Here is a 23,764-nt window from a genome sequence, read left to right as displayed (position 1 = left end):
TGCCTTTGGCCATGTGAGTTCAACACAGAGTCCAAGGATTCTGGATACCTTTGGGAATCATTGTTTATACCATTCTAGAAAAAGTTAGGCTTTGTTACAACAGCAGTCAGCAAATACAAAAGGGCTTTCAGGGGCTAAAGACTTTGTTCAAATGGGAGAGTGCATTCTAGCAAATGTAAAACCCTGAGTTCTAAACCCAGTACTACGTAAGTGTTTTCAGAAGGGAACGGTAACATCATATTTGTATTTCTAAACCATCCTCTGGAAGTGTTATACAAACTAAGAAAAAATGACTAAATTCATCTAGGAAATACAGCAAGTATAGACTAGAGAAGCATCTGGAAGACATGAAGAAGGCAGGATTGTTTGGAGAGTTTCTTTGTAAGATGTTCTGCAACAGGTTTTTATTGTGGATTAAATGTCAGAGATGAGGATGAGGAAATTCAGAATTCGACGAATAACACCTAGATCTCTGACTAGGGTAACTGCATAAATGAAGGAGTGGATTTGAAAGCAAAGGAAAAATAATGATTGCCTTACGGAATATGTTGAGTTCAATAGAGCTCATGAAGATTTCCAAGTACAGATGTCCAGTTAGGAATTATATCCAAAACTTAAAGCTTTAAAATAAATGTCTGGACTAAAAGTTCATCTATGGGATATCATCCACACACACCAAAACTCTGGGTAAAGCATGGCGGAGAGAGAAACAAAGACGATGACAGAAGCTTAATGAAAACACTACACTTGAAGGACTAAAGGAACCTTCTCACAGCAGTAGTGTACTGAGCAGAGAAGAAAGAGGATGTGAAAGAGGTGTCCAGTGTCATTCTGTAAGGAGTGGCCATTGCATCAAATGTTGTAAGAAAGTTGCAGCCAGTAGAAGTCATCAATGACTTCAGCAAAAGCGTTAACAGGAGAGGAAGGTTGAGAAGTGAGCAAGAAGGATGAGTGAGAGATCAGTTGCAGATGATTTGTTCAAGACACTAGGCTAAAAGTAGAGGATTTAGAAATAGTTAAAGATGAGTGGAGGAGATGAAGGCTTAGGCAGGGATGAGAAAGGAGTATAAATATATTAATAGCAATTCCTTTAAGATGTATTATTGTGAGGGGAAGAGGGAGAGGTGTATCTGGGAGAAAATATGATTAGGGAGAGGTATTAACTGTTCATTGATTAAATTGCTGAGTGTCACCGATTTGAACACATTGCATGACAAATGGAGAGGAACTGTTTGGGATGGGGAGTTGAACATGGAGAACGTATTCGGCTGATCAGAGTCCTAAGATGGAAGGACTGGCAAAACCTGGGCATCTCCCTGGTACAAAGACGCTTCAGGGTGCTAGGTCAAGGGAATAAAGTCAGGGTGTTTGTAGGATTCTTGTTTGGGATTTTTTTAGGAGGGGGGTTTCTCTTTTCTGTCAAAGGGATAATTATTCAAGATGCTACTGTGATTAGAAGAAATCTAAATGGTGAGCCAAGAGAGAAAATTCAAAACCAGAAAAATGCCACTGGGTGCCATGTCTGGAATGGGAGGGTAAGCAAAAAATGCCAAAGTATTTGATACTAAAACTAAGAAAACTCACAGTTAAGTGAGTTAAGTGGAATGTGAAGTGGTATGGAGTCCACTTTTACAGAATATATATAGAATCCTGGAAAGGAGAAGCCTAATGTATGAGGCGCTGGGTAATAGGACTGGCTGAGTTGGCTTGCTCAAATCTGCAAGAGAGCCAGGCAGTTGCAGGTTTTGCCAGATTCCCAGGCAAAGGAGATGCACCAAAAAAGAAAAGTGAAATATCATTTCACTGAAAATGTAATAATAATCGCTGTCAAGTATCTGCCAGGACACATTGTTAGTTTTCTTCATCCTCCTATGATTGTTGCTGGGTTAAAAATTAGAGTACAATAAACAAAAAGATGAGTTGAAATACAAAGCAGCATATAATTAGTTGTTAGTTGAGATCTGAGTAAAAGGATCAGTAGCATGATTTGGAAAGAGGAATAGAGGTAAAAGGAAATGGGGTGGTTTGTGAAGACTTTTTGGTTCCCATGATGGTTATTATAAACTGGTATATTTTGTGCTCTTTATGATAGTCCGTCGCCAAAGCAAGAAAATGATTATCCATGGTCTATAGACCCTATCGACTGTAGAATGAGCCCCTGGAGTGAGTGGTCCCTGTGTGATCCTTGCCTCAAACAAAGAGTGAGTATTCATCTCCACTCCTCCCAACCTCCCCAGTGGGAAACTAGATTTCTAATATCTCCAGGAAAATGATGATGCATCCAGGGGCCCTCACAACCAAGAAAGAAAGCTAACTATTGCTATGCTTGTGGGTAACACAATGAACAATGCCAAATGTTATACAGCAGATTGAATGTCATGAGAACTCATTTGTGCAAGAGACTCTAAAAACTTCAACTTTGAATAACTCCCATGGCTGCTTCTGTCACTTCTCTGATAAAACTATGGGTTCATTTGGGGTGTATTTTAGGCACCGTGGGGTAGGAGTGGGGGAAGTTGGCTACAATGGTGTGAGTGTTGTTTTAGATTGCCATCTTTCTTTGACATTCGCCAGCCTAACCTTTCCAGCTGGTTTTGTGCAGTTTCGCTCAAGAAGCATTGAAGTCTTTGGACAATTTAATGGGAAACGTTGCCATGATGCCCTAGGAGATAGACAAGCATGTGTGCCCACTGTGGCTTGCGTGGAAGCCAAGGATGGTTGTGGAAATGACTTTCAATGTGGTACAGGTAATCTTGGCTCTCCAATTGCTCCCTGTGGGCTTCTTGGTGCTAAATACACACACCATCATGTCTCTAGGAACACATTTCCAACTGTCCAGCAAGGGCATCTATCTATTCTATTCTGCAAAGAGATTTAAAATGGGTTTGCCTGATACATTGCCTGCCATGTTAAAGAACATAAGAAAAAGACAACTTATATTTGACATAGTCTCCTTGCTCCTTTTGATCACAGGCAGGTGCATAAAGAGGCGACTTCTGTGTAATGGTGACAATGACTGTGGAGACTTTTCAGACGAGGATTTATGTGACAGTGACCCCCGTCCACCCTGCCGTGACCGAGTGGTAGAGGAGTCTGAGCTGGCACGAACAGCAGGCTTTGGGTTTGTATTTCACTTGGACTTTTTAGGATGAAAATGAGTAGAGAGATAGAAAGGATCTCCAACTCCCTCACTGTCAGAGGCATGAAAGATTTTGTCCCGTGGGTACAGCTTATATGACCTTTGGGTTTAGATCCTCTCTGAATGACATTTGAGCCCAAAACAAATACATGTCTTGGGTTACTTTTTCTAAACTGCTTGGCCTCCGGAGGAGACAAGATGATCAGGGCATTACTTCTCAGTCCAAGTGGATGTGAAATATCTCATGTACAAACCGCAGGAAGACCACAACAACACTGTCATGACATTTTAACATTTGGAATGGAATCATCCACAGTGGGTCTAGAAATTTGATTGGAATACTTGGTTCCCAGGAAGGTCATCACTCAATGGAACTTCCTTTAGATGGATACCCAGAAATCCATATATTTCAGAATGTTTCAGCATTCTGGAATTAACCCAGAAAGAATGGGATCGGAAGAGAAGTGCTGATGCCAGATGGTGGTAGTATTGAGATTCTACTTCTCTCGTTCTCCATATAAAACGTATGGGCTCTAAACAGGTGACTGAGTGTGTGCTTGAGCTCCTGGAGTTTAACACTCAGGACTATACAGGATAGACACTATGCTGCAGTATAGTGCTCTGGAATTGGGAAAATGGCAAAAATGTGAGGCTCTGTTCTATTCTGTTCCATATAGTCATAGTGCATCTCAAGGATGGCCTAAGTAATGCAGTTCTATTTCACCGCCTTTAATGTAATGTGCCTTTTTATTCTTATAGTTTCAGTGCCTACTTTGTGAATTAAATGCTTAGAGGGACACACATAGGTAGATTAAGTAATGAGTAAAAATTTATACATATGGATTTTTAAATAGTGACAACTGACAACAAGTAAGAATAATTAATTTCCTATAATAGCTTCAGAGACAGAACATGGAATGGGGTTGAGGAGAAGAAAGAATATGGAGGAGATGGAAAGAGCAAAGACTGATAGATGAGTTAAGATAGGGGTTCTTAACCAGGGGTGATTCCTCCCCAGGAAACATATGGAAATATCTAGAGACCATATTGATTGTCATAATATGAGGACAGAGGAGTTGGTGCTACTGGCAGGGAGTGAGTAGAGATCAGAGGTGACATTAAACATCCTACAACACACAGGGCATCTGACCCAAAATGCCAGTAGTGCTGAGAAGCTCAATACCAAGGCACTACAAGTTCCAGATATTAAATCTTTGTATCAGGATTTGCTAACATGAAGATGTCTCCCCTCTCTTGGCCAGATGAAACTTGTACTTTTTTTTAAAGTTATAGAAATAGGGTAACTTTGACCATGCCAATTTATAAGTGCATTGTATTGTGATCTATATCACTCCTCTCATCATTTTCCCCATCCCTCCCAACCCCATTCCTCCCGCCAATTTTCATAATTCCAAAGGCTATGCATTGAGTATTATGACTGCATTCTCCACCTCTTCCTCCCTTCATTTTTCTGCTCCCCTCCTTTTAACCTCCTTCCACACTTGTAAAGTATCAGTTTTCTGTCATTTATTTTGTTGGAATTGACTTCATTTTTTTTCCTAAGGAATTATACCACTTGACTTCTCCCCTGAAAATGTTGTACTTCATTTAATACATTTGTGTGCACTTACATACAAACCTACATGTGTTTACTTGTATACTTAGAAATAGATCTCCTTTCCACCTATGAGAGAAAACTTTCTTCTACTTCTTTAATCAAAATAAAAACAAAATTCTAGGATATCAAGCACCTGAAAACAGATAGAGTATTTCATCATACTTAATTCACTTCATAAAGCCTTGTACAAGAAGCATTTAGATATTACCCACAATGCCTTGAGAATTGACTCAAATGGATTTTCCTGGTCCTTGACTTGGGCAGTGCCCCTTACTGAATGGCTACAAGTAGTATGGACTTGTCCAAAACCTGACAACCAAATCACTGCCGGCTTGAATGAGCCACAACTCCTTTTTTGCTTTCTCAGAAAGATATTGTCTGTTTATAGTAAAGCCCATTGCTATTTTATTTTGCTTTATTTGGGGGCCAAGAAAACAATTTTATCTTTAATCGAAACAAAGGAGCTTGAATCAGGGGATTATTTAGTCTCATTCATTGTAAATCTGTATTTCATCCTATAGGAAAAGACTACAAAATTTTTGGCTCACTATGCAGGAAAAAAACAATCATTCATAATCTGTTGGTCTCCTTTGTTGGGAAAAGAAAAATTTGTTAGATAGAATTTGCCAAAGTATTTCCTAATGAGACATCCCAGAATGCTGGCAAGGAATCCTGAGATACCTCAGGCTCTACCGCAGTCAGGGTTGGTGTTGGGGAAGATCCCAGAGCTGAGCCTTCAAGCTAAGAAGAGGGGACCCAGCCACAGAAAAGGGCAGCTGCAGAAGTGACCCTGATAGAATCAATCCATCAACATTTTTTTAAAATTACATGTCCTGTTACTAGAGCAAAAAAGTATGTTACAAATTTAGCCTTCAAAAAGCCCATTGGTCCTTGCACAAAACCTTCTTGCACATCTCATCTCTATAAAGTGTGACAATACTGTGAGGTGGTGGAAGAATGTTTTATATTCATTTTGCCCACAAAATTACACATTCTTTCATTCTCGTTATATTCATTTTGCAAACAATAACTGAATGAGGTCATTGTTTTAATATGTGGAAATGCAGCTAAAACTGTATTTTCCTACCACATTACCTTATCTCTCTCTTTTTTTATGTTTTTTTTTTCTTTTTGTTTATGTGGTGCTGAGGAATCAGAACCCAGGGCCTCATGTACGCAAGGCAAGCGCTCTACCACTGAGCCACCTTCCCAGCCCTACCTTACCTGTCTCTTTAAAACCTTCATCTATATGTCCTACAGACCACTCTAGAGTCCAAAAGTCAGTATGTTATCTACAAAACAAAACTAGTTTTAAATAAATTACACTCCTGAAATAATCATTTATTACCCATATAGGAGTATAAATTCCTCATTGATATTTCAGGAGAACAACATGGAAGGTTGTATTTATTACAACCTTTAAAACTACTGATATTAAATATTTATTACTATAAATCCCCATTGCTTTTATACAGAACTGGGTACTTTATGTGAAGGAATAAACAACCACATCATAGCAATATGCTTTTAAACTGCTCCAGTTCAGTGAATAAACTCAGTGAATCCTATCTGCAACCACATGGAGTCGGATTCTTTTGAATAGGAAAATCCCAAGAGCTTCATGTAATTAACTAATATTTTTATTTAAAGAAATATCTCACACAAAGTAGTATGCCAGGAAGATTCAGTTGTATCACAAATCTTTCAGCCTCTTACAGGCATCTGAAATCCCCCAGACATGTTTAGGGAAACTTTCCAACCCATCTTGCATTCATCATCAAAAAAAAAAAAAAGACAACCCCATAAATCCAAACCAGCTGTAAATGATGTACAATATGCAAGGGATTACTTTTTGTGTGATCTAAGCATAACACCACGTGTGTGAAGGGAGCTCTCTTGCCAGTTTACTTGGCAAACTGGAACTACTTATGGTTCTAGATGCAGGTGTGGAAGCAAGTACGTCTAGGTCATGCCAAAAAGCACACTTTAAAAAAAAACTTCCCAGATGATTACTTTCTGTCCATGAGAAATTTTCCTATTTCTAGGCAGAAAAAAACTTGGCTCACTCAAGGCTAGCCTGGATGTCTCTGTAGGAGTGGAATGGAGTCAAAAGTCTTTGAAACATCTCTTCCTTAGTTGTGCTATAGGCTGTGGATCAGCTTCATTGTTAACTTTCCAGATGAATCCAGCTAAACCATCGATTTGCAGTTCTATACAGTAATAACCTTAGATCGAAGGTATGCTTGCTTTGAGGTATAGAGAACTTCTACAGGGGAAAATACGGTAAGTTTAAAGCAACTGTTTCTCAACTAATAACTTTTAACTAACTACACATTTTCAACCTCTACATGTACTTTTCTTTTCATAAAATTCAAAGACCTAAACTGCATTCAAGTTGCCCATTCTTTCTTCTATTTTGTACATTTCCCTCTATAAGGAAAATCACCTCTGATTTTACTACAGGACTGAAAAGCCAAGACCCATCTCCAAATCTGGGTACTCTGATGCTCTGGAAATTAAACAGTCTCTAATGTTTTTTAATCCTAAATATTGAAAGATGACCTAATCAAGTGGAAGGAGAACATAGCTCATTGTTCGAGTGCTTTCATGACACTAGATAATAATAAATAAACCAATCAGTAAACAAACAAACAAACAAACGCATGTTAGTCAATTGTTGGTTAATAGACCATGAAAATAAAAGAACAGCATCCAATCTTCTTTCACATTGCTTTTATTCTTTAAATTGTAGTACAAGGGCATTATCAGTCAACACAAGTACAGGGCATCGTGGCAAATGTCATCCCTTTCATCATTCTCCTTGTGTGCAATCTTTTTTGCTAAATAACTCAGAAAAATATTAAAAATTTGGTAGTATTTTATGATAAAATTCCTCTATTTGTGCCTACTTATTCCTTTCAATAAAGTTTATCATCATTCATACCTGTAAAAATGGAAAGAAGTAATAGCATTGACACTGAACTCTGGATCATCCTAGATTATTAATATTCATCCCTGAAAGCAGAAACTAAACTGCTAATTTCAATTTAATAGTTAATATTTTTAGCCAGATCCTAGATCTTCAGGCTTAAAGTCTCTTCAGAAAGGTATTTTTGGTGGGCAATGTTAGATAGTTAATTTTATCTGCACTTCAACCTTGAAAAAGATATTGACATATCACTTCTTTTCCTTTAAAGTTGAACCATAATGTTTAGCTTCTTTGTGGATTCACAATTTATTAAATTATACTATTTATATGAACATAGTTTTAAAGCTAATTCTTGACAATAAGATTTTGATTATTTTTCTTACATTATAAATGGGTATTGATAAACCATCTACACTCTAATAACTTTCTCTAGAAGTCAATATCTAGACTTACAATCTATCTCATAAGAGTTAAAAACCTGGTTTAAAGCAATTGATAAACTAATGTTTTTTAAAATATTTTTATTGTAAAAATACTCTACAGAGGGGTTACAGTTACATGAGTAAGGTAATTAGTTTATTTCCTATTAAACTAATGTTTTTGTGTCAAGATAAGTGATAGGTAGAAGATCCATCTTGGTCTGCTTGTTTCAAAACCACTTATTCCACAGATAACCCAGACAGCAATGACTATGTCCTTCAAATTAAGAAAGGCATCCTTCATGAAGAACTACTTCCTGTGCTTGTACTGTTTTGAAACTATAAATCAAACTTAACTTCTTCAGAAAAGTTGAATAAGATTCCTGCTTATGAATTAAAGCTTGCCAAATGGAAGGATTTTACTGGAGTAAAAAGAAAGTAGAATTTTTGTGAATTCCTTACTAAGATGCTGAAATTTTTGTGTTCTTTTGAAAAGCATAATAGGAATCACATAAGCCTGAGGGGAATGAGGTTTTTGAGAAGCTATGAGACAGCTGGAAGAAAAGGTTTAAGTTTAAAGAGAAGGAGGGGAGAGAAAAAGAGTCCCAATGTTGATTCATAGATGAAAAATTACATGCATATGTTTCACTGTCCCCCTGAGATGCTCTATTTTCCAGTAATTGAAATTGTTTGTGTTACAACATTGGCTGTTAGTCCGCTAAGAGAGGGTAGTAAGAGCTATAGCAGTAGAGCTAAGACTCTAGAACTAAGGCACCCTACATATACTACTTACTGCATTTCTTTCTTTATGTTCTCACCCATGCCCTCTTTGCTGAAACATTTGTAAGGCCCTCCTAAGGTACAATTTCTGCCAGCTACAATGAGCTCAACAAACATGTTCCAGTTCTTGATAATTCCCAGAACATTCTGGGTGATGGTGACATGAGACTGTCTCTGGCTACAGTAGGCTACCTTGCCTTAGCTATGACACGTCCATGGCTGACCCTCTTCTGTTCATTCTCAGGATCAACATTTTGGGATTGGATCCCCTAGGCACACCTTTTGACAATGAGTACTACAATGGGCTCTGTGACCGGGTTCGAGATGGAAACACTTTAACATACTACCGGAGACCTTGGAACTTGGCATTTCTGGCATACGAAGTAAGCAAGGCATTATTTCTGCTTTTAGCTAAGGTTAACGGTAGATACAATGGGACATGCACAATAAGAATTTAATATGAACATAAAACTCACTTGAAGAAGAGGAAGTATAGACAGATTGGATCTCTCTATTTTTTTATAGTGAAAACAGGGGTTATACCATGGGGGAAGAACATACAAAAGGAACTAAAAAAATCACATAGTACATTATAAATACATTAAAAACAACAGCAATAAAGATAAAACCTCTGTGTCCCTATCTTGAGGTTCATTTCGTTTAGCATCATCTTATATGGTCATATGTACATAGCTTTTGACCTTTTCTGCTTGTCCCAAACATATACTAGTTGTTGCAAATAAGGGAAACCATGGGACCTATGTTTCTTTGGGTCTGGCTTACTTCACTTAATGTAATTTTTTCCAAGTCTTTCCATTTCCTAACAAATGGGGCAATGTCATTCTTTCTGATGGAGGCTTAGAATTCCATTGTGTATATATGCCACATTTTCTTGATCCATTCATCTACTAAGGGGCATCTGGGTTGGTTCCATATCTTAGCTATGGTAAATAAGGCTGCAATAAACATAGTTATCTGGTGGCTTTAGTATGGCCTTGTTTGTGATTGTTTGGGTAAATGCCCAGAAGTGAGATTGCTGATCTCTTAACAAACACACAGGCCTTCATACCCCCAGTAAGATTTACCTAGGAACAAAGATATGACTAATAGCTGACCTGTCAAAGATTCACCTGAGAGTCTGCAATAACTGAAAATTATGTTTTCACTGATTTCACGTTACCATATTATTTAACTTTTCTTTTTTTGATACCTGCCCCCAGGGAAACCTCTTCTCCCATTGATTTTCCTTCAGTATTTTCATAGGTAGAGGAAACAATGTGTCTATTTTTGCTCACTTCAAGCATCCCTAGACTGGACCTCTCATTCAAAGGGGGTAATACTTACTCCCGTCAGAAATGTCTTCTTTTATCTAAGTAAGAGATAATAAAGAAGAGTAATTAGCTTACTCTGAACCAAGTTATAATATTCTGTTTCTTGAAATGGTCTTGTTAGTTCCTAGCTTCTCTGGTTATTACGATGTTCTTATTGTTGACATCAAACTGAAGCTCCCTTGCTCTGCTGTGGATGTTAAAAACTTTCCAACCTAGACCATTTGATTTAAAATACTTTTTGCAAGTGACAACAGTGTTATATTTTTGTGTATCTAAGTCCAGAATAAAATCAGTTCCCCACAAATCCAAAAGAAATTTTTGAGTGGTAAATATTTCTATACTATGCTTACCTCCTTTAAGCAAAAACCTTTTATGAGATAATAGTTTACCTAAAAATATTTTCTTGAATAGAAAACACCATACATAATAACCCTGGTCATCATTGACAAGACAAAGGTTATTGTTGTGCTGTTGATACTTTATCTTGAGTTCTTAAATCTGAATCTTACAATGCTCCTATCTTCAGCACTCTGACCAGATTCTTAGCTGCTCTATAGAAGTGATCATTGACTGAAAAAACAAAGTGATGATTGTGTGATACACAGAGTGAGAAACTCCCAGGATTGGCCTTGAGTAAGCACCATTCCATCAACCCACAACCCTGGAAATATGCTTCAGCACTTCATAATGTTTTAGATTTTTAGAAAGGGGACATTGGTAATTCTATTACTGTGTTAATAAGAAGTGACAAAAGTAGGCATTCTTATACTGATAATGATCTCACAGGAGAAGATTCTTTTTAACCCTTGAATATGAGGTTCGCTAGGTCTTATTGTCTGTGACTTTATTCTGCTAGACTACTTTTCTTCTGCACCTAAGTTGTTGGAAGTTTTTATTTTTTAATCATAAAAGATATTGATGCTTGTTAAATGTGACCTATGCATACATTTGAATAATTATACATTTTTAATTTTTTATTTCATCAGTGTAAAAAATTACTGACTTGCAAATTTGAGCTAACCTTGCTTCTTAGGAGTAAATCTGGCTGGATAGTGATAATGATCATTTTAATGCATCATTTAATTGAGTCTGTTTGTAATTTACTGAGCATATACATACATTTTCATCATGGATCTCAGCCTATAATTTTCTTTTCTGCTGATGTTCCCCTCTGCTTGATATGAGAGTGATGCTGATTTTATAGAATGAATTTGGAAATATTTCCGTTTCTACTTTTCTTTGGAAAAAGTTTTAAGAAGATAGGTATTGGTTGTTCAAGTGTTTTGCGAAACTTAACAGTAAGGCTTCAGGTTCTTAGAGGATTTTCTTTTGTGGAAAACATGCCACTGCTAATTCAGTCACGTTACTCATTATTTACCTAACAGATTTTCTATTTCTTTCTTATTAAATCTTCATAGATTGCATACTTTTAGGAATTTATTCATCTCCTTTAAGATATCTAATCTGGTGCATAATCCTTTATTTTCCTTAGTTATAATAGCAATGTCCCATTTTTCAGTTTTACTTATTTGAGTCTTTTATTCTTTTTTTTTTTGCATATGGATCTGGTTAAAAATTTGACGATTTTATTTATTTTTTTACAAAATCAGCTCTTAGTGTTCTTTATCTTTTCTATTTTTCTATTTTATTTATTTCTTATCTTTATGATTTTCTTTCTTCCAATGGCTTTAGGCTCAGTTAATTTTTCCCTTTTTAGTTTCTTTAGGTGTAATATTAGGTTATTTGAGATCTCTCTCTTTTTTTTTTGTGGGTCATGGGGCTTGAACTCCAGGCCTGGGTGCTGTCCCTCAGCACTTCAGCTCAAAGCGAGTGCTCTACCACTTGAGTCAGAGTGCCAATTCTAGCTTTCTGGTGGTTTATTGGAGATAAGAGCCTCATGGCCCTTCCTGCCCAGGCTGGCTTTGACCGTGATCCTCAGATCTCAGCCTCCTGAGTAGCTAGTATTACAGTGTGCGCCACCAGAACCCGGCAAGATCTTCTTTTTTTTTTTTTTTTTATTGTGAAAATACTGTACAGAGGGGTTACAATTACATGGGCAAGATAATGAGTACATTTCTTATCAAGCATTGTAGCCTCCTCCTTTGTTTCCCCTTCCCATCCCTTCCCATCCTCCCTCCGCTCCACCACCCAATCCTTCCACCCCCCTTCCCCCCTCGCACCAAAGTTGTAAAGTTCGTTTTCGACATAACACTTGTACATCTCATTGTTGCAATGGGTAAGCAAATCGTTTAAATAGGGATACAGGTGGACCCATTGCAACAAAGATCTTTTGATATAAGCATCTATCACTAAAAACTTCCTTCTTAGAATTGGATTTGTTGGATTCTGTAAGTTTTGACATGTGTTCGCATTGTTACTGATGTTAAGATATTTTTATGTTTTTCTTTTAGTTTATACTCTGAATCTTGATTGTGCAGGAGCATGTGGTTAAATATATATATGTGTGTGTGTGCATATATGTATATATATATATATATGTATATATATATATACATATATATATATGGAATTATAGGGTTCAACTTCTAGATTAGAAAATAAGGATACATCATCAAGGGTTTCTATAAGGATTCAGTGGGATAGATCATTTTCCTTCTTACATTCAAGGTAGGACTTCCCGTTATGCCTGGGCTGGGATCCTCTTCCTTATGCTTTCTCCGGGGATGACAATTGGGTGTCACGGTGATGAGCCATTGTACATCTCTCACAACTGGGATAACAGGCCAACACAGCTACAGTTAGCCACCGTAGCCAGGCACTGATTGAAAGGAAGTCTCATGCCTGGGCTAGCGTTAAACAACAACTTCTTAATCTCTGCCTCTCCCAAGTAGTTAGGTTTATAGTCTTGAGTACCATGCATGGCCATCACTTTCATGCCCCATTTCTATACTCTATTGCCTCTTAAATAATTGATTTTTGTTTGTGTTTAACATACTTCATTATATTCTTTTAGACTAAGGTTGATAAAAACTTCAGGACTGAAAATTATGAAGAAGAGATTGAAATATTCACTACAATCATGCAAGAGAAGATATCAAGTTTCAATGCAAATTTAGCTATAAAATTAACACCCACAGAAGCAAACAAAAATAATGCTGAAGAAACTACTGAAAAGAAAGAGTCCTCAAAGTCTGAACATTTCTCCAGTGATCTGAAATTTTCATATTTCAAAAATGAAACTTACAAACGATTGTGGTCATATTCTTCAAGTAAGGTAAGAGCAAAAAGTAATAAAAAAGACTATCATAAAATATATTTCACACTAACAAGCATGTTCTATAGTAATTTAGAGCAACTTTGTCGCTAGAACAAACACCAGGAAGTAAAAAGAGCAAGGGGAGAAAACTCAGATGGGACCCTAGAGAGTAGATAATAATAAGATGTTTAGTATTAATGAGCAGAGAATGTTTTCCAAGAATTTAATCTGTTCCTTTTGACTAAGCCTGTAGTTAGAGACCATTTAAATCATGCAATCATCCCAATCATCATAAAGAATTAAACTGAGGAATTCTGATTATTTATTGAAGTTACATAATCAACATGTTTCTAGAATCCAAAAAGTTTAGTTCCATGTTCCTATGCAGCAAAATGTACATTTAAAAAGAAATAAATATTTTAAATGCCCTCACAATTATCACATGTTAACTATAGCAATGGTAGGTGAACCTCCAAAGATCCATCTACAAAATCATGCTAAACTTGCAGTTTAGTTTTGGCTTAGAACAAGAAAAGCCATTGAAGTACCAGGTTCACTGCCTTAGTTTTCTCATGGAAATCAAAAGCGTCATCCTTGGCCTTGGCAATATTTAACTGTTGAATTGTGGAGATGAACTTGAGATTCATAGTTTAAAATATTGTTTCATTAAAGTCTAAAAAAAACGTAGGGAAAAAACAGAGCAACTACAGATCTACATTCTTAGTAAAGATGGAGGAGAGTCTTTGTGGGGTTTGGGGTAAATAACTTAATTGATAACTTTCAATCAGTTTCCTCATCTACAAAATAAGAAAAGATTGACTCTTCTATATGTGTACATTTCCTCCTGTTGGCAGTAGTTTCGCATCAACTTAATGAGGTGTATTTTTCTTACAATAAAATGCAAAGACTTTAAATAATATTTCTATGAATTTGATCATTCGATACACCTTCGCAGGCACAAAGATATAGAGCATATCTCTTCAATCAAGATGTAGAACACTTTGACCACACTAAGAGAACTTCATGATTATCATCACTGAATAGATTTCTATGTTCTAGAACTTTATATAAATGGAATCATGCAGTACATATTCCTTTGGGTATCACTTCTGCCACTCAACATATTTCTGATATTCATTTATTTTGTTGTATGTATCAGTTGTTGTTTTTTTTTTATTTTGATTGCTGGCTAGTATGTCATTGTACAGACATGCCATAGTTTATTATGAACTCCTCTGCTGATGGGCATTTGAGCTCTCTCCAGTTTTAAGCTAACTCTGTATAATGTTGCTATAAAGTTCTTCTATGGGTCTTTTCATGGACAGTGTTTTCTCTAATCTTAGGAACTCATGGGTAGATGTGTTTCAGACTATGAGAAACTGCCAAGCAGCCCTCCAGAGAAGTGACACCATTTCCTACTCTGGACCAGTGATGTCTGAGAGTTCCACTTGCTGTGCAGTTCTTAGCAACAATTGACTGTGACCATATTTAGTGGTTAGTCTCTCTAGTGGAAGAAAGTGGTATCTCATGGTCACTACTGAATACTCTATTCCTCTGGAAATAAATGTGCTTTTTAAAAATTTTAATGTTATTGTCAAGGTGATGTACAGAGGGGTTACAGTTACATGTGTAAGGTACTAAGTACATTTCTTCTCAAACTTGTTACCATCTCCCTCATTTTTCTCCTACTTTTCATCCTCCTAATCTGCCCCCAGGTTGGACAGTTCATTTCTAATACATTGTTTTGTGAGTATTGTTGCATTGGTTCATCCTTTGCCCTTTGTCTCTCATCACTCTCTTCTCAACTCCTCTCCAACAAAGGGAAAACAGTTTCTGTATGTGAAAGGAGTTGTTCAGCTGGGAAAATTTTTGATGAGAAATCGCAATGTTGTGTTGACACAAACTTTCCTGGATGATATAGAAGCTCTGCCAACCACCTATGCAAAGGGAGAATACTTCGGGTTTCTGGAAACCTATGGAACCCACTATAGTAGCTCAGGGGCTGTTGGAGGACTCTATGAACTAGTGTATGTGTTGGATAAAGCCTCCATGAAAGAGAAAGGTATGCTTTGAATTGGAATTCTGACTACAAATATTATCTTGACTGAACATCATTCCCTTGTTCACATCTTCCAATATTGAAAGCCTTTAGAACACAGGATCTACATGTCTGCTTGGAAAGAACTTTCAGGTGTCCCTTGTCGCCTAGAACCCTAGCAAATAGCACACTAATATCTGCCTTGAATAAACATAATGACTCAGTAGTATCAGTGATTGCATTACAAGCTAACCTCTGCTAGACGAAGATGTTGCTATGAGTAAAATAATATAAAAGGTGAAAGAAAGCTCAAGAATTACAATTTACACAGCATATTACTTAAACATTAGCCTCATTCAACTTACATATGATGGCTATCCTCCAAATTTTTCAGCATTACAAGGAGAATTTTTATATAATTTTTTTCTTAGGAGAGGAAGAAGTAATATCATATGAATCTTGCTTCTTAAATCAATGATGGAAATTAATTTTAGCTCATATGATGATAGTTGTAATGTGGTGGTAGTTGAAAGAAGTCCATCTTGAGGAGGTTCTGGCAACACTTGATTGTGTGTGTGTGTGTGTGTGTGTGTGTGTGTGTGTGTGTGTGTGTGTGTGTTATCTGAGTGAGTGTACTGGGGCTTTTCTCTGCTTGAGATTAACACTCTACCATTTGAGCCCACAGCTCTACTTCCCATTTTCTGGTGGTTAATTGGAGATAAGAGTCTCGTGATCTTTCCTCCCAGGCTGGCTTTGAACCATGATCCTCAGATCTCAGGCTCATGAGTAGCTAGGATTACAGGCGTGAGCCACCAGCACCTGGGAGCAAAAAGATTCCTTGTGATCAGGAGTTCAAAGCCAGCATAGGCAAAGCAGAAGAGCGTTTGAAACCAAGTTATGCAAAAAGTCTGAGACTCTATCTGAAAGCAAAGATACTGAGAATGTGGATCACATGGTAGATTTCCACCTCCCCCCCCCCCCCCCCCCGCACTTCCCAACCCCCCTCCCCCCCCCTCCCCACCCCTCCCAACCCCTCCCCACCGCTGCCTAGCAAGTAAGAGCCTTTGAGTTCATCCCCAATACTGCCATGCTCTGGAGTTCTGTTACCAGTATGTTTTGCCCTACATGACAGGTAGATACAAAGTGACTTGTTAATATGCTTTAATTATTTATTTTGTGAGTGATTATGATCTTTGCCACTAAACTGACAAGTAAAAGCAAAAGAAATCCTGTAGATTCTTATGCAAAGACAAGACAAAGCAACAGGGCAGACATAAATGTTGTATTTGAATTTAGTCAATAATGATGTCTAGGATCCCTGTAAGTGTATTTGTTACAAAATAGCTAAAACTGGAATTTATTTAGGAGGTTAATAAACATCATCTAATTCCTTTCAAATAAATGCCTAAAACAGGTATTGAAGTAAGTGACATAAAAAGATGTCTTGGGTACAGTCTGGATGTATCTCTCAGTATTCCTGGAGTCTCTGATGGCCTTGAAGTCAAAGGAGCAGTTAACAAGAATGATTGTGTGAAGAGGGGTGAGGGTAAAATCGGTAAGTGTGGCCTAACTTAATAGGTTAATAATGCTGGGGATGGGCTGGGAAGGTGGCTCAATGGTAGAGTGCTTGCCTTTCATGCATGAGGCCTGGGTTGGATTCCTCAGTACCACATAAGCAGAAAAAGCCAGAAGTGGCACTCTGACTCAAAGGCCTTGAGCTGAAGAGTTGAGGGACAGCGCCCAAGCCCAGTTCAGGCCCACAACCAACAAAAATAAATAAATAAATGAATAGTAATTCTGGGGACAGGTATCAAAGGCACTGTCCTCTCCCTTGCGTCCTCCTGCCTTCTCTATATTGTCTACTCTATTTAGAAAAATTAAAATTGCTTAAGGACTGTTTTTAAACTGGACATGGTGGTGCATGCTTGTCATCTCAGCAATAAGAAGGTGGACTCAGAAGGATGACAAGTTCAAGGCCAGCCGGGGACCCATAGCAAGACCTTGTCTCCAAAAACCAACAACAAAGCAAACAAAAGAAGTATATTATCTTTGCAGCAGTTTCTGAACCACACTGAACACAGATATTTGTCCGTGTCACAGATAATACTTTTATATATGATCACACAGGTCATTGGGGGCAGCTCTCAGGGCTGTCATTCACAAGGGGCACATTGTGAATTTATGTTTATTATGCAAATTATATTTATTATGTGTATTTATCATACAGTCTGTATTTGTTTATTCACATATTTATTTTATAGAAGACAAGGAACCTTGTAAAAACGTTTCCTATTCCCTCCTTAATTTTACAAGGGTTTGAATGGCCTGGTGACAGCTTCATGTCTATTAACAAAGGAGACGTACAAAACCATCTCCTCAGCCCAAACATGCTCTGGACCTCATAGCCCTAATCTTTCCTTAATATCAAATTACTGCATAATTTTTTTAAAATTACAAGTTACATAGTCTGTGTGTATACATATGATGACAAACGATGAATTCTCAATATATTTAAATCATCTGTACCCTTTTTTTGTACTTTTGCCAGTCCTGGGGCTTGAACTCAGGACCTGGTAGCTGATTCTAAGCTTTTGTGCTCAAGGCTAGCATTCTATCACTTGAGCCATAGCTCCACTTCCAGCCTTTTGGTTACTTGGTGATGAGAGTCTCATAGTCTTTCTTGCCCAGGCTGGCTTCAAATCACAATCCTTAGATCTCAGCCTCCTGAGTAGCTAGTAGTCACCAGCACCCAGCAACTGCACATATTTTTTGAGACAGCATTTTTTTATGAGCCCAAGCAGATCTGAAAATTATGATCCTCCTATCTCAGCCCAAATGCTGAGATTACAGGGATGTGCCACCACATTATTTTCATATGTATCATTTTTATCTAGAAAAAAGAAGAGATGATTGAAGTCTACAACTGGCTGCTGAGAAAAAGATTTTGGAGAGAAAATTACATAATTAATATTTATAATTAAAATTCAATAAATGTACTAAACTTATACCAAAAATACTCAATATAAGTGTACCAAATGGCATCCTGGTGATAGATCATAGAACTATGAATACATCTGTGAAAGTCTTCCTTCTCTTCTCAGTAAATATCACCCGTGAGAACTTCATTGATGATGTGATTTCCCTCATAAGAGGAGGAACCGGAAAATACGCATTCGAACTGAAGCAAAAGCTTCTCAAAGGAGCCAAGGCCATTGACGTGACTGACTTTGTAAACTGGGCCTCTTCCCTAAGCGATGCTCCCGTGCTCATCAGTCAAAAAGTAAGGAGTATTTTATTCTTAAATAAAAGACCATAATGCTTTCTTGTTAGAGCCACCATTGGTTCGCATGAAGCGTTGGCATCGTGTGAAAGAGATGTGAACCTTCAAATGCGTAGTACAAAGTCGATGCCAAACAATAGTTCACTCCCATCTGCCCTTGCCCTTGGTTCTCCCTTGTTTCCTCTGCATATCACCTGACCGCTTCTAATACAGGAGAACCTCATTGAAGAGGTTTTTTGCTTGGTTTTGTTTTGTTTTTAAGGAATGATCATAAAATTTCTATGAAAGCAAGATGAGACATTCTTATCATGGGGAGTTTACACCTCCTCTTCCTCATTCTCCTTCTTCTCCTCCTCCTCCTCGTCCTTCTCCTCATTCTTTTTTCTTCTTCTTCTTTTTGTCTATCATGGGGCTTGAACTCTGGGCCTGGGTGCTGTCCCTCAGCTCTTCAGCTCAAGGCTAGAACTCTCCTACTTGAGCCACAGCACCACTTCTGGCTTTTTCTGCTTATGTGGTGCTGAGGAATCGAACCCAGGGCTTCATGCATACAAGGCAAGCGCTCTACCACTGAGCCACCTTCCCAGCCCCTCTTGCTCATTATTTAAGGATTAAGCTATGTTTTTCAGGTTGGTCTGAAACTCTTGGGCTTAAGCAATTCTCCTGTCTCAGACTCCTGAGTAGATGGGACAACAGCTGTACCACTTTTCCATCGTAACTGTAGTAGTTTTAAACTTATAAATCCCTTAGAATTCACTTTTGTGCTTATTTCTAAGGGATAAAAACATGTTATCATTGTAAAGAGATGAATACCATTGTTACTTAGCTGCATCTCTCCACACTAACCAAAAATGGTAAATATTTTTCCTTATTTCATCTTTGACCCCTGATATTATTACAAAATGTTTTTTCTTCTACTTCCTTTTGTAGTTTTCAGTTTTCCACATCTGCTTTATAATTTTCTTCCTTTTGGTTAACTTTATTTTTGTATTTCAGTGTGATTAGCCTGAGTTTCAGAAATGCTACTATTGACAGTACCAATAAAACTTTATTTACTCAATCTATTTACAAAGTAAGTGAAGCCACCAAAAACACTCATTTATATGAAGGAAGAGCTCAAAAGACGAAAACTGAATATTCTTTTTTTAGACTATAGAAACACAACCATTTGTATCTGTAAGACTTCAAATATATTCCCAAAGTAGGACACAGAGGGAGAAAACAAATGACCACATTAGTAGGTTTCTATATAAAAATAAACTCAGAAGTTTCCTTTCCCTTATTAAATTTTATTTAAATTCATGACCTTGTTTGGCAGAGCTGGAGATTGAACCAGGGCCCTGAAAATCCAGGGCAAGTGCTCTGAGCTACATTTCCAACCTTTAAATGCATTATCTTGAACACAGTAAGTTAAATCTATGGTGGAAGACTTAACCTAAGGGAAGAATGTTGATTCAGGTAGACATTTACATCTGGATGGACTTCAAAAGCGGCTTATTTTCTCGTCTCTACAAAGCAAACCTAACGGTCCTTGTTCAGATGCATCAAAGACTGTTCTCCAGGGAGGCCATGATAATAGTCCAGAGATGACATTTTCAGTCTCACACAAATAAAGCATAGTTTTAGTTGTAGTAAAAGCTATTCAAAAACTTTATCAACTCAATTGGCACCATCCTGTTAGATGGACTCCCACTCTTAGAAGCAACTGCTTATGCCTCCATGTAGGAAGATAGTCTTCCTATACTATCAGTATAAATTTTCCAAGATGAAAAGCCTGGCCTTTTTCACATCAATGAAATGATGTGAAAAGAAATGAAACGTATAGAGTCCCACAGGCCATTTTTTATATATGGTTGGGAATTACCTCTTCCTCCTCTTCTTCCTCCTCTTCTTCCAGTTTATGAGGATGAAAAATAATGTTGATTTTATCAGCGTTGCATACACTGTTGCATACAGTATAATTATTTTGCATGTCTGAAAGAAATCTAAATGGGCTTAATATCAAGCTATGTCCATTTATTTGTGCTTTAGCAAGTTTTATGATAGATTAAAACCACTGAAAACATATCTACAAATGGTAGAAAAATAAAACTTAGGGAGCATAGGGAACAAAAATATTATTTTCTTAGTAGAAAGCCAAAGTTTATTAGAAAAAGATGTGACTTCCCTAGAAAACTTCAAGAAATGCATTTTAGTTCTCTTTTGTCTAGTTGTGGGATTTTTGCTTCCAGAATTTGAGCCTGCTCTGAAACTGCTGCTACCGGCTGTCCTTCATCTTTATATCTTTGAATATCATTTATGTTTTCTTTTCCCTTTAAATTCTCTTTCCTCTGTAACTCTCTATTCTTGTATCTAAGATTATCTGGCCTTGACTTTCCCTTGAAGGATGAAACAAGATAAATTCCTTTTGTCACAAAATCAAAATTGCTCCACCACACACTTACGATACTCATGTCAATGTAGCAATGTTGGGAAGAAAGTTTCTCCCAAATGAATACAACATGCTTGAAATTAGAATTCTGTATATTCATCTATGAAAACTCCACTAGTGGATACTTGTGCTAACTGTAGATGTTGTTGATGTGTCTGGACATGAGTCCATTCTCTTTTAAAAGTGTCACAAATAACTTTGCCTGTTTAAAGCTTCTTACTCTTTTAATGGTAATTTTTTGCCATCAGTTGCCTTCTTTCATCCTTTTGATTTTGAAGTGTGACCTCCATGAAAGCAGACATCATGACTAATTTTGTTTGATTTGTGTGTGTGTAAGTGTATGAGAGAGAAAGTGAGAGAGAGAATTGAAGTTTGAACTCAGGTACTTGAGCTCTTACTTGGCTTTGTCACTCAAAGCTGATGTTCTACCCTGTGAGTCTCACCTCCACATCTAGCCTTTTCCTGATAAGAGGTTCTCATATTTGTCTGCCTGGGCTGGCTTTGAATGGTGTTCTTCAAATCTCAGCCTCCTGAGTAGCTAGGATTACAGGTGTGGGTCACTAGCTCCTACTGCATCATGACTAATTTTGATGATTAAATGTTCTTAACTGTGAGCATCACATCTGCCAATAGTAAGCATTCAATAAATTTTTGTTGAATTGGTGAATAAATGATGGAAGAAAGAGCATTTTACAAGTGCTTCAGTAGAAAAAAGGTCTACCATGTACTACTTGGCTTTCTTGTAGCTATCTCCTATGTATAATCTGGTTCCTGTGAATATAAAAGATGCACATATAAAGAAACAAAATTTGGAAAGAGCCATTGGAGACTATGTTGATGAATTCAGTCCAACAAAATGCTCCCCCTGCCAAAATGGAGGTACTGTGATCCTGCTAGACGGAGAGTGCGTGTGTTCCTGCCCATCCGCCTTCAAGGGGCTCGCCTGTGAAATCAAGAAGCATCAACTGTCTTAAGGTGAGACCTTATTCTGATGTTATAAAGAACATAAATTATCATGTTGGGCTAGCTGAATATGAAGATGAGTTCTAAAATTGATTTGTAGTAAATTGGATTATCCATATAAGAAGTAAAGATTGAGTAAGTGGTGAAAATGGATAAAGCAGCCTTTATGTGTCATTTTAACATCTTTTACCTTTATATTTCTGAACAGAAGTATGGGAAAGCAAATCAGAACTATTATAATATAGTTATAAAAATGCTTAAAGAAAACATTTAAGAACGTAAATATCCAGCTACTCTAGAATTAAGAAATATCACTGTATAGCTTACATACTTTATGTGGAATTATATCCAATATGTAATGTACAAAGCAGTAGATATAAACATATGTACTTCGCAATTGTCTTATTTTGTTTTGATTTTTTTAGAAAAGCAGTAATAGATCTAACAGAGTACTTTGTATCACATTTCTTCTCCTAGGGGGAAAAAAAAAAGCTAGTTGCAATTCTCTACTTTTTTGTTTTTTGGTCAATTGTGGGTCTTAAACTTTGGGCCTGGGTGCTGTCCCTGAGCTCTTCAAGCTCAAGGCAAGCACTCTGCTACTTGAGCCACAGCGCCACTTCCAGTTTTCTGGTGTTAATTGGAGATAAGACTCTCAGAACTTGTCCTGCTCAGGCTGGCTTTGAACTGCGATCCTTAGATCTCAGCCTCCTGAGTAGCTAGGATTACAGGTGTGAGTCCTCAGCTCCTAGCTGTTTATTCTCTATTTTTAACTTCACTAAACATCTGGCTGAAGAAAACTATGATTCTGCCTTGCATTTTAAAGCAAATTCTCTGGCATCAGTAATTTAGTTTATACAAAGAATGGCTTTAGCTATCTCATACCAAGAGGATCTTGATAGATAAGTGAACTTAACTATCTTATTTAGCCCTAGTCATCTCAAGATTAGTTCATGAGATTTACATTCCAGGGTCATCACAACTCCCATCCCTAGGCAAACACAATTTCTTGTAACAAAATGTCTGAAACACGTAAGTGATTCCCTCAAACAAAGGTTTGAAGCCTCAGATTTATCAATCAATCACATGTTTATTTCTTATGGTAAAATTTTTAGTATTTTTTGTAACTTCCTAGTAAACATGCTTTAAAACTCTGATAAAGGGATAGAATATGGTTTACAATTTAACTTGAACTTCAAAATTATTGGCTTACAAAAATACGTACTAACTCTGTCTCTCATTTAGCTAAGGTGTCAATCAGTCTAGTGTGTGGCATTTCCAAAAGCATCTATACTCTCCCAGAATACCTGTTCTTTGGTTGTCTAGCTTTTTAGATTTTCTTTTTCCTTCTCTATACATGGATGGTTTCTTAGTGATTTGTTCTGTTTGAACGTCTAATTTTTCACTTTTGCGAATCTTTTGAAATTACATTTCTACAATTTCTATTTGGTTCTTTTTCAAGCCTGTTTTTGATGTTGTTTCATACTATTGTTTTCCAAGACAACCGGGTTTTTCTGACTCCTTTGCTTACTTATCTATTTATTTATTTTTGGGGTCGGTCGTGGGACGTGAACTCTGCTGTCTCTCAGCTCTTTAGCTCTAGGCTAGCGTTCTACCACTTGAGC

General features: G+C 37.2%; 1 protein-coding gene across 1 annotated transcript; it reads left to right on the top strand.

Moving 5' to 3' along the window:
* The first annotated feature begins 2,104 nt into the window (after positions 1–2,104).
* On the top strand, positions 2,105–22,153 carry C9 (complement C9). Its single transcript, XM_042690599.1, has 9 exons — positions 2,105–2,201; positions 2,603–2,747; positions 2,974–3,121; positions 9,130–9,268; positions 13,191–13,451; positions 15,255–15,495; positions 16,886–17,026; positions 18,573–18,751; positions 21,926–22,153. Exons 1-9 carry the CDS (start codon positions 2,151–2,153, stop codon positions 22,151–22,153), a joined length of 1,533 nt encoding a protein of 510 aa, XP_042546533.1. The 5' UTR covers positions 2,105–2,150.
* Positions 22,154–23,764: the final 1,611 nt, after the last annotated feature.

Source organism: Dipodomys spectabilis, unplaced genomic scaffold, assembly GCF_019054845.1.
Source record: "Dipodomys spectabilis isolate Male_0828 unplaced genomic scaffold, ASM1905484v1 ptg000138l, whole genome shotgun sequence".
Classification (NCBI taxonomy): domain Eukaryota; kingdom Metazoa; phylum Chordata; class Mammalia; order Rodentia; family Heteromyidae; genus Dipodomys; species Dipodomys spectabilis.
This window is presented reverse-complemented; position numbering and strand designations above follow the sequence as displayed.

What these genes read in the sequence shown, in the direction of transcription:
- C9 (XM_042690599.1), top strand. Translation starts at nt 2,151, where the DNA reads ATGAGCCCCTGGAGTGAGTGGTCCCTGTGTGATCCTTGCCTCAAACAA. An exon ending in ATCCTTGCCTCAAACAAAGA is followed by an intron (nt 2,202 to 2,602) that starts GTGAGTATTCAT and finishes GGTTTTGTGCAG; the next exon opens with TTTCGCTCAAGAAGCATTGA. An exon ending in TGACTTTCAATGTGGTACAG is followed by an intron (nt 2,748 to 2,973) that starts GTAATCTTGGCT and finishes TTTTGATCACAG; the next exon opens with GCAGGTGCATAAAGAGGCGA.